General features: G+C 37.5%; 1 protein-coding gene across 1 annotated transcript; it reads right to left on the bottom strand.

Moving 5' to 3' along the window:
- Nucleotides 1–317: 317 nt before the first annotated feature.
- LOC128228365 (phosphopantothenoylcysteine decarboxylase-like) lies at nt 318–9,162 on the bottom strand. The gene is made up of 5 exons (XM_052939651.1): nt 9,029–9,162; nt 4,508–4,603; nt 4,198–4,326; nt 3,876–4,044; nt 318–1,826 (listed from the first exon to the last, which is right to left on the bottom strand). Exons 1-5 carry the CDS (start codon nt 9,125–9,127, stop codon nt 1,675–1,677), a joined length of 645 nt encoding a protein of 214 aa, XP_052795611.1. The 5' UTR covers nt 9,128–9,162; the 3' UTR covers nt 318–1,674.
- Between the last annotated feature and the right edge of the window lie 3,302 nt (nt 9,163–12,464).

The following is a 12,464-nucleotide window of genomic DNA, read 5'->3' on the forward strand; positions in this document are numbered from 1 at the left end:
TGCTCTACTTGAACTTTCTATATCTGCATTCCATTTTTGCTTATATTGATCACTTATTCTTTGTTTAACATGATAAAAAACAAACTTACATTTCCTACAGTCTGGAATAACCAAGTCTAACATGCTTTGCCCAAGATGGCTTATTTGGATATATATCTAGGTCATTTAACATCATATTCAAGTTTAGCATACTTAATATCTGATGTACATATAATCTTAGTCCAGTATCTTATGACATTGTACATAGTTCTATTTTTACATGGCATCTTGCCCAATTCACCATAGACAAAGACATTTTGCGTCTGCAATTTAACTCCAAGTACATGTAATTGCTTATAAAATCTAAGGTATAATCTCTCTAAGACTGGTGCATTTGAATATTCCCAGATTTCACTACCATAACATATCACTGGGTCGATAAGTTTATCAAATAAATCTAATCTGTGACTTACAGAAATGTATGGGAATTTAACAAGATACGATTTCATCGTGTAAATTGCTTTCATGGCTTGACCGGCTATACTTTCAAAGGCCGTATTAAAAGATCCACCTGTGGTGAACACAATTCCCAAATAATTAAATTTATAAACAATTTCAATTTCTTCATTGTTATAAGTAAACATAATGTTACCTAATCTCCGCCCTCCTTTTTTAAATATCATGATTTTTGTTTTACTGACATTTACTTTTAGCTTCCATGTATTACAATATTCTTCAAGTATGGATAGACCAGTTTGTAGTCCCTTTTCCGTTTCAGAAAAAATACATATATCATCTGCATATAAAATGAGATATAGTTTAAACATACCAATATCAATGCCATCATGGCCTTTCATGATTAAAGTTTCTTCCAAGTCATTTAGATACATAGCAAATAAAAATGTTATATACTCATGGGATCTTCTACACATTGTTAATGTTATCAATGCGAATTGGTCGCATGGAGAAACTTGAAACATAACAGTGTTGTGGATTTTCAGAATGTTCTTTAAATCATAAATATATAAATATTCCGTGCTGAATTTATTTGGTACAGTTCATATATATAAATCTGGCAACAGCACCAGAGTGTTTGCAAAATAACTATGTAAAAAGTGGCACTTAATATATCACATACTTCCAATTTTTTGTCGGTATAGACATTGTAAACAACATTAAAGGTATGAGGAAAATGTCGTTATATTCAGGTGTCGTTATAGACTGTACAGTACGTGCTAGCTTGCTTGCAGTGTTTCATATTTCTCTTGCATTGATATACATAGATATACGTATTTTAATGTTGACATGTATTTCAATTTTTCTTTCTATTGGGTTAGCACATGGGTAGTTCGATTCTGACGGAAATAATTCCATGGATAGTTGGGCAGCTATCTAACTTGTAAACAATTATAATTTAGTGTATTAAAGGCGCTGTAAAGCTACGTCTCGCTTTCTGATTGCCACCTAGTTTATTCTAACCTCACAACATTTATTCCATTATTCCTTTAGGTTGCAAGCAATTTTCTCGAACATCGACACTTCAGCAGCTTCGATACTTTTATTTATCTACGCAGGCGACACAACATGGTTTTGCCTGTTGTGTGAAACACTGCAGACTTACTTATCGTCTGTGTGTGTCAATGCATGCAAACGTGCAACTTTAATTGATTTTGCAGTCTGTGTTTCAAAAAATGGTCAAGAAGCACAATCAACACCTTTATCGTCATGTTTCCTTTTTCTGTCGTCATTTTTTATTTCAATAATGTCACCGGCGTTTGCAGTGAGGCGCTCTCTGACGTCACAAACAGTTTGTATGATTGTCGGAACTTCAGCCATTGCACCTTGCCCTTAAATTTGAAAATACTGCTTTCTAAGAACACCGTCAAGACAAATTTCGTAAAAGGTAAAGTTTAAGCTAGACGTAGCTATAAAATAACAAGAAACGCCGCAATGTAACGAAACCAGGTTTTTAATGATTGACAAAAGAACTTCAGCCTGTGTCTGTTTTTCTAGTTTTAGTAACAGTGACCTTGACCCTAGGGACCCCAAATGCAATCCATTGAAAGGTATCCATAAACTCTTCCTATAGACCAAGTTGGGTCAGGATATGTCAACCCTAACTTAATTTATTCAGTTTCAACCTTTTTTTTATTTTTAGTAACTGTGACCTTGACCTTGAATCTAGAGATCCCAAACGCAATCCCATGATAGGTATCCATAAACTCTTTCTATAGACCAAGTTTGGTCAAGATATGTCAACCCTTAAGTTATTCAGTTTCAACTGTTTTTCTATTTTTAGTAACAGTCACCTTGACCTTGAACCAAGGGACCCCAAACACAATCCCATAAAAAATCTCCATTAACTCTTCCTATAGACCAAGTTTAGTCAAGATAAGTCACCCCTTACTAAAGTTATTCAGTTTCAACTGTTTTTCTATTTTTAGTTACAGTGACCTTGACCCTAGGGACCCCAAACAAAATCCCATGAAAGATATCCATAAACTCTTCCTATTGACCAAGTTTGGTCAAGATATGTCATCCCTAACTAAAGTTATTCAGTTTCAACCGTTTTTCTATTTTAAGTTACAGTGACCTTGACCCTAGGGACCCCAAACGCAATCCCATGAAAGGTCTCAATAAACCCTTCCTACAGACCAAGTTTTGTCAAGATATGTCATCCTTAACTAAAGTTATTCAGTTTCAACCGTTTTTCTATTTTTAGAAACAGTGACCTTGACCTTGACCCTAGGGACCCCAAACGCAATCCAATTAAAGGTCTCCATAAACTCTTCCTATTGACCAAGTTTAGTCAAGAAATGAAATCCCTAACTAAAGTTATTCAGTTTCAACTGTTTTTTTCTATTTTTATTAACAGTGACCTTGACCTTAACCGACCCCAAACGCAATCCCATGAAAGGTCTCCACAAACTCTTCCAATAGACCAAGTTTAGTCAAGATATGTCACCCCTAACTAAAGTTATTCAGTTTCAACTGTTTTTCTATTTTTAGTAACAGTCACCTTGACCTTGAACCTAGGGACCCCAAACACAATCCCAAGAAAGGTCTCCATAAACTCTTCATATAGACCAAGTTTAGTCAAGATATGTCATCCCTACCTAAAGTTATTCAGTTTCAACTGTTTTCTGTTTTTAGTAACAGTGACCTTGACCTTGACCCTAGGGACCCCAAACGCAATGTTAATAAACTCTTCCTATTGATCAAGTTTGGTCAAGATATGTCAACCCTAACTAAAGTTATTCAGTTTCAACCGTTTTTCTATTTTTAGTAAAAGTGACCTTGACCCTAGGGACCCCAAACGCAATCCCATGCAAGGTATCCATAAACCTTTCCTATAGACCAAGTTTAGTCAAGATATGTCATCCTTAACTAAAGTTATTCAGTTTCAACCGTTTTTCTATTTTTAGTAACAGTGACCTTGACCTTGACCCTAGGGACACCAAACGCAATCCCATGAAATGTCTCCATAAACTCTTCCTATTGACCAAGTTTAGTCAAGATATGTCATCCCTAACTAAAGTTATTCAGTTTCAACCGTTTTTCTATTTTTAGTTACAGTGACCTTGACCTTGACCCTCGGGACCCCAAACGCAATCCCATGAAAGGTCTCCATAAACTCTTCCTATAGACCAAGTTTGGTCAAGATATGTCATCCCTTACTAAAGTTATTCAGTTTCAAAGGTGAGTTTGACGCCGCCCGGCCGCCCGCCCGCTCGCCCGCCCGAACAACGACGTTCGCCATTCTAATAACAAGGTTTCACTATGTGAAAACCTGTTTAAAAATGATTACACAGTTATGAACAACACACATATAATATTACTGTATATGAGTTTCAATGATATACCCTAAATGGGTGCATTTGACAGGCAGCACGTACCTGAGTCGCCACAGACAAGTGTCTTCTCCACCACAGGGATGTAGATGTAGCCCAAGCCCCTCAGGCGAACCAGCTGTTCCCGCGTGACCGGATGTTCCCACATACACGTGTTCATGGCAGGCGCCAACAGTAGCGGCTTGGACATTTCCCACGCCCGAACAACGCATGTCTACAACGCACAAACACCGCATCATTAGTATTTGTATATACATATCTTTTTATCTATACATATATATATTAAATATTATACACTTTGTCATGAATATGTTATTACACGACCAAAGAATAAAATTGATTTAAGAACAATCAATAGCATATTTACGAGAAGGTTATCACATATTCCTGTCGCGATTTTAGCCATGGTGTTGGCGTCTAAGGGTGCTATAAGCATCATGTCCGCCCAGCGACGTAGCTCGATGTGCAGCACAGGGTCCCCTCGCTTGCTCCAGCCCTGTAAGTGTTGATATGTAGAAATCATTTGTAATTGACGTATATTGGTCTATTACGCATAATCCGAATAAAACAAACATTGAAGCACAAACATTATGTGGAAAAAATAATATAAGTATTGCCCGTAAAAGAAAAGAGTTTGCTTTAAACTTCAATCAAAATATCCACAGACACCGCCTCACCTTCCACTCTTCCGCGTCGTCAATGACCGGCACGGGAAATGTCGGTATGTCCAGGAAGTGCTTCGCATTCTCCGAGACGACAACCTTCACGTTGAACTGAAGGGGAAATGCACACATTTATTAAATTTGACAATTTCACGTTAATGAGTTTATTAAAGACGCCAATAACAATAGTGCTGCTTCTGTCCATACATTGAACATAGTTACCGATTTAAAAAATGACAAGGCAGTCCGATGGACGGCTATATCCCCCGCCGTTGTTTTTTAGTATATTTTGTTTTTCTCACAACCTTACTGGTACGTTGAATCTGACCGAAATTGAACACAACCACTGGTCAAGAGTGGGAATATAGGAAATACAAGTTGTTTGATCAGTAACCTAAACATTCTTGGATATATGAACATATTATAAAAGGATATTTGTTAAAGTTATTCATATTGTGTGTAGTGTAGGTCAGATCAATGTCAAGTTTTTTTTGGCTAAAATAAAAGAAGGAAAATGAGTCCTTGATTTATAACATCGATGAAATAGCAAGCCTTAAGTATTTTCGATAAAGTAATATGGTAATCCATCAATGCATAAGTAAGTTATAGCGCGGACACGGGCATGTGTACTCTGACCTTTAAGTGTCTCATGTGACCTTGACCTTTGAGGTATGGACCCGAGTCAAGGTCACTGCACATCGTCTTAATGAGGACAACATTTGTACCAAGTAATATGGTAATCCATCCATGCATAAGTAAGTTATAGCGCGGACACGAGCATGTGTACTCTGACCTTTAAATGTATCGTGTGACCTTGACCTTTGAGGTATGGACCCGGGTCAAGGTCACTACACATCGTCTCAATAAGGACAACATTTGTACCCAGTAATATGGTATGACCTTGACCTTTGAGGTATGGACCCGGGTCAAGGTCACTGCACATCGTCTCAATAAGGACAACATTTGTACCCAGTAATATGGTAATCCATCAATGCATAAGTAAGTTATAGCGCGGACACGAGCATGTGTACTCTGATCTTTAAATGTCTTGTGTGACCTTGACCTTTGAGGTATGGATCCGGGTCAAGATCACTGCACATCGTCTCCATGAGGACAACATTTGTACCAAGTAATATGGTAATCCATTAATGCATAAGTAAGTTATAGCGCGGAAACGAGCATGTTTACTCTGGCCTTTAAATGTCTTGTGTGACCTTGACCTATAAGGTATGGACCCGGGTCAAGGTCACTGCACATCGTCTCCATGAGGACAACATTTGTACCAAGTAATATGGTAATCCATCAATGCATAAGAAAGTTATAGCCCGGACACGAAATTTTACGGCCAGACGGATGGACAGACAGACAGACAGACTGGCAGACGGACGAAGTGCATTCCTATAATCCCCTCCCCACTCCGTGGCGTGGGATTAAAAATCAAATGATTGAAGGGGTACAATACAGGTTGATGCCCAAAAATCATTTTATTGCATTATCATGGTTAACTGAATTGACATTAATGATCAAACAAAAAAGCATCTATGTTATGTGTTTAATAATTTTGTGGCCACAAATTCTGCATTTGAAAAGGCGCCAAAATATCGCTTATGTTCCGTCATCTTTACACAAATCATATGTTTTTATTTCTGTTTTGATCACTTAGTAAGATAAGTTTAACAGAGTAATGCACTTAAATTAAAAAAAATATTGCATAATCCTATTTTGCGCCCCTTTAAAACATTAAAATGCAAAGCGTGTTGCGGTTCATGAATAAATACATTAGCATAGCATTATTTTTAATTTCAATTGAATATTAGAATAACAGCAAAACATTCCTGTGAAAAGGGACTTATTCAATCTTGTTGAGAGATACTAAGTCATTCTTGAATACAGAGACTGAGTCATTTTTGAGAACGGAGACTAAGTTATACTTGAGAACATAAACTGAGTCACTCTTGTGAACAGAGACTGAGTCATTCTTGTGGACAGAGACTGAGTCATTCTTGTGGACAGGGACTGAGTCATTCTTGTGGACAGAGACTGAGTCATTCTTGTGGACTGAGACTGGGTCATTCTTGTGGACAGGGATTGAGCCATTCTTGTGGACAGAGATGGATTCATTCTTGTGGACTGAGACTGGGTCATTCTTGTGGACATAGAATGAGTCATTCTTGTGGACAGAGATTAAGTCATTCTTGTGGACAGAGATTGAGTCATTCTTGTGGTCAGGGACTGAGTCATTCTTGTGGACTGAGACTGAGTCATTCTTGTGGACAGAGACTGAGTCATTCTTTTGGACAGAGACTGAGTCATTATTGTGGTCAGTGACTGAGTCATTGTTGTGGATAGGGACTGAGTCATTGTTGTGGACAGAGACTGAGTCATTCTTGTGGACAGAGACTGAGTCATTCTTGTGGTCAGGGACTGAGTCATTGTTGTTGATAGGGACTGAGTCATTCTTGTGGACAGAGACTGAGTCATTCTTGTGGACAGAGACTGAGTCATTCTTGTGGATAGGGACTGAGTCATTCTTGTGGACAGAGACTGAGTCACTCTTGTCGACAGGGACTGGGTCATTCTTGTGGACATAGACTGAGTCATTCTTGTGGACTGAGACTGGGTCATTCTTGTGGACTGAGTCATTCTTGTGGACAGAGATTGAGTCATTATTGTGGTCATGGACTGAGTGATTCTTGTGGACTGAGACTGAGTGATTCTTGTGGACAGAGACTGAGTCATTCTTGTGGACAGCGACTGAGTCATTATTGTGGACAGGGACTGAGTCATTGTTGTGGATAGGGACTGAGTCATTCTTGTGGACAGAGACTGAGTCATTCTTGTGGATAGGATCTGAGTCATTCTAGTGGTCAGGGACTGAGTCATTGTTGTTGATAGGGACTGAGTCATTCTTGTGGACAGAGATCGAGTCATTCTTGTGGACAGAGACTGAGTCATTCTTGTGGATAGGATCTGAGTCATTCTTGTGGACAGAGACTGAGTCACTCTTGTCGACAGGGACTGAGTCATTCTTGTGGACAGGGACTGAGTCATTCTTGTGGACAGGGACTGAGTCATTCTTGTGTATAGAGACTGGGTCATTACTGGGGACAGAGACTGAGTCATTCTTGTGGACAGTGACTGAGTCATTCTTGAGCACAGGGACTGGGTCACTCTTGTAAACAGAGACTGAGTCATTCTTGTGGACAGTGACTGAGTCATTCTTGTGGACAGAGACTTGGTCACTCTTGTGGACAGAGACTGAGTTATTCTTGTGGACAGAGGCTGGGTCATTCTTGGGGACAGAGATTGAGTCATTCTTGTGGACAGAGACTGAATCATTCTTGGGGACAGTGACTGAGTCATTCTTGTGGACAGAGACTTGGTCACTCTTGTGGACAGAGACTGAGTTATTCTTGTGGACAGAGGCTGGGTCATTCTTGGGGACAGAGATTGAGTCATTCTTGTGGACAGAGACTGAATCATTCTTGGGGACAGTGACTGAGTCACTCTTGTCGACAGAGACTTCAAGTCATTCTTGTGGACAGAGACTGAATCATTCTTGAGGACAAAGACTGAGTCATTCTTGAGGACAGAGACTGAGTCATTATTGTGGACTGAGACTGAGTCATTCTTGTGGACAGAGACTGAGTCATTCTTGTGGACAGGGACTGAGTCATTCTTGTGGACAGAGACTGAGTCATTCTTCTGGACAGGGACCGAGTCATTCTTGTGGACAGGGACTGAGTCATTCTTGTGTACAGAGACTGGGTCATTCTTGTGGACAGAGACTGAGTCATTCTTGTGGACAGAGACTTGGTCACTCTTGTGGGTAGAGACTGGGTCATTTGTGTGGACAGAGGCTGAGTCATTCTTGTGGACAGAGACTGAGTCATTCTTGTGGACAGAGACTGGGTCATTTTAGTGGTCAGGGACTGGGTCATTCTTGTGGACAGAGACTGAGTCATTCTTGTGGTCACGGAATGAGTCATTCTTGTTGACAGAGACTGACTAGTGATTCATTCTTGTGGACAGGGACTGAGTCATCTTTATGGACAGAGTCATTCTTGTGGACAGAGACTGAGTCATTCTTGTGGAAGCCTCGCTGTGTTCGGATAATGAGACTAGTTGGGAACAGGGACCGAGTCTTATTGTGAATAGAATCCCAATAATCTTGATTTCAAAACAAATTTTGTTGTTGAAAGTGACTTGGTCTTGGCCAATAAGTAAGTCTAATATAATGGAAAGGGCCAGAGTCTCGTTGTGGACATTGACTGAGTTTTGTTAACAATGACTCCAGGGAATGAATCTGGCTGAGCAGAGGTACATGTACGTACATCTATGTAAACTGAGACTCGTTGTGAGCTGGGTCTCGTTGTGGAAAGGGATGTAGACATGTAACATACCAAATACGAGTACAATTGCCTCAGTATTGTGACGCCTTAATATAGATAGATAGAGTTATATGACATGTCTTATATTGTAGAAGATTACGATCATTTATTTTACATTTAAATGTCAGCACTTGTTTTAACCCACCTTTTCGTCAATTAATGAAGATACAATCTGAGAAGCCTTTATACTTGCAACACTTCCAGTTAAACCAAGTAAAACATTAAATTTGCCGGAGTTGGCCATTGGGATCTTTTACCACAGTTACATTGAACGCTAGCACCGACAATTTTCTGAACCGAAAGTAGGTCGATAGCGATGGAATAAAGATCAATTTAATAGGGTGCGGGGTGATACAGGAATCCAGTGGATTTCACGTGAAATCCACTCAAAACGTGAAATCCACTCAGAACTCAGTTATTTTAATTAATAATTTATTTTTTTTATATACATATTAGAAAGTGCCTCATGAAGGGTTTATATTTCAAATTTTATTGAAATTGGTCAAAAAATAAAGAAGTTAGAGCAATTTTTCATTTTTTTCCAAAAATAGATCGGAAATCGAGGTGAAATCCAGATTCCGATAAGTGAAATCCACTCATAACTCAGTTATTTTAATAAATAATTTTCTGTTTTTGTATATTTATTAGAAAGTGCCTCATCAAGGGTTTATATTTCAAATCTTATTGAAATTGGTCAAAAAATAAAGAAGTTAGAGCAATTTTTCAATTTTTTTTTCAAAAATAGATCGGAAATCGAGGTGAAATCCAGTTTTCGAGAAGTGAAATCCACTCATAACTCATTAATTTTAATAAATAATTTTCTGTTTTTGTATATTTATTAGAGAGTGCCTCATAAAGGGTTTATATTTCAAATTTTATTGAAATTGGTCAAAAAATGAAGAAGTAAGAGCAATTTTTCGAAAATAGATCGGAAATCGAGGTGAAATCCAGTTTTCGAGAAGTGAAATCCACTCTTAACTCAGTTTTATTAATTAGTAATTTTTATTTTTTTGTATACATTTTGGAAAGTGCCTAATGAAGGGTTTATATTTCAAATTTTATTGAAATATATCATGAAATGAAGAAGTTAGAGCAATTTTTCGGAAATCGAAGTGAAATCCACATTTTGACAAGTGAAATCCACTTTTTCAGACGTGAAATCCACTCACAACTCATTTATTTTTAACAAATTAATTTTTCTGTAGAACAGATAATTGAAAGGGCTTCATAATGGGTTTATATTTCAAATTTTATTCAAATTGATCCAAAAATAAGAAAGTTGTAGACCTATTTTGAAAAAAGATCGGAAATCGAAGTGAAATCCACATTTTGACAAGTGAAATCCACTTTTTGAGACGTGAAATCCACTCATAACTCATTTATTGTTAACAAATTATTTTTTTTGTTGAACAAATAATTGAAAAGGCATTATCATCGGTTTATATTTAAAATTTAAATGGAATTGGTCCAAAAATGAAGAAGTTTGATAAATATATTTAAAATTGATCTGAAAGCGTAGTGAAATCCACATTTTGACAAGTGAAATCCACTTTTCCAGACGTGAAATCCACTCATAACTCATTTATTTTTAACAATTTTTTTTTTTTGTTGAACAAATAATTGAAAAGGCATTATCATCGGTTTATATTTAAAATTTAAATGGAACTACAACAATAAGCATATTTATAACTAACATCACAATAATTGCTTTTAGCTCGTATTAATCTGTGAAATTACGTAATATGTTTCCTGATGGCGTGAAAGTATTTAATGTGTCCTTTGTTTTTGTAGTGCACCATGTCACTGTGATAGTCCTTATGAAATCTTATGTCCTTCATTTCAATGCATTGTACACTTTTTCGAACAAGATTATTGATGCGTTTTCTCTGTGCGTTGAAACTTTTTTTGCTTAGAAATTTGTCTTTGAAGTTTCCCCTTTCTGTTTACCTGTGTATATTTTTTTCATATTTTGCTATTGTTTATTTTGTGTAATTATTTTCCTTAACTGTTGTGAACATACCTTTTCATTATCTCTCATCATTGTAAACCAAGTTAAACATATGATTTCACTTGGTGTAACTTTGTTCTGTTGTATTTGTTTGTTTGTTTTTTTTTATTTATTTTTTATGATTATGTACATGTATATCAACCAATGTACATGTATAAATAACCATAAATAAATGTCTGGCATAAACAAATAATACAAAACAATTCTCGGATTATTTATTAAATTTTTAATATTTTCAAAATTCGAAAGTAAAAAAGGGCCATGATTGAGGGCGCCTCCACGTTGTATGGCCTGGATGTGTATGGATATTGTGTTTATCATGAAAAAAAATAAACAATTATGCATACACAACAAAACGCCCTCACAATATAACTTCAACTTTCTTATTTTTGGATCAATTTGAATAAAATTTGAAATATAAACCCATTATGTAGCCTTTTCAATTATTTGTTCAACAAAAAAATAATTTGTTAACAATAAATGAGTTATGAGTGGATTTCGAAACTAGGACATTTGCCCCCCCCGGATGTTTGCCCCCCCCGGATGTTTGCCCCCCTTTTGGACCATCGCGGACATTTGCCCCCCCCGCCGTTTTCGAGGGGGCGGACATTTGCCCCCCCCGCCGTTTTCAAGGGGGCGGACATTTGCCCCCCCCCCGGTTTTATAAGTTTATACCAAGACATTAAAAATATATTAATTTATAAAAAAAATGAACATTTTTTTCTTTAACTATTTGTTCAATTTACGTGCAAACTGCCAACCGATTTACACCAGTTTGTATGTTTGTCACTAATTACGGATAACTGCTCCTTTGCATTCCAAGGTGCGTCTCTGTGAGCACTCCCAGGTGATGGTGGTCTTGCTGCTTTTCTTCTTCGTGTACGTAAAACTATCAAAGCAAAGCTTTGGTGCGCCTCTACTACTCGTAATGAATTCCATGTTGCTTCGTGGAAGTGAATTGTGAGTTGTAATTTGTGATAGGAAATACGTCCATTATATGAGTCCCGTGTTCTTAGTTTGTATTTTGAGCAAAAGTACGTCACATTTTTCTCGTTAATTATCTCTTCTTTGATATCATGCAAACAGAGGTAAATAGCGCGATCGAGATTGCTTTAATTGTTTCTCATTAATTAACTCTTCTTTGATATCATGCAAACAGAGGTAAATAGCGCGATCGAGATTGCTTTAATTGTTTCTCATTAATTAACACTTCTTTGATATCATGCACACATAGGTAATTAGCGTGATCGGGATTGCTTTAATTGTAGTGTTGGATCGCACTTTAATACAAACACATGTTTGGTGTTGATAGTTTGTAAGATTATTAAAGTTATCGCATTATCGAGTAGTCTCCCTTCTCTTATGTCGTGGCTTTTATTTGATTGAAGACATGCAAAATACACAAATTGGAGTTATGTTGGTTAATAAGCAATTTTGGTATAGGTTTGTCTAGAATATTACTTATATAACCGGAGGGGGGGCAAATGTCCGCCCCCTCGAACATTGAGGGGGGGCAAATGTCCGCCCCCTCGAAAACGGCGGGGGGGCAAATGTCCGCCATGGTCCAAAAGGG

The sequence above is a fragment of the Mya arenaria genome, chromosome 3 (genome assembly GCF_026914265.1).
Source record: "Mya arenaria isolate MELC-2E11 chromosome 3, ASM2691426v1".
Taxonomy (NCBI): Eukaryota; Metazoa; Mollusca; class Bivalvia; order Myida; family Myidae; genus Mya; species Mya arenaria.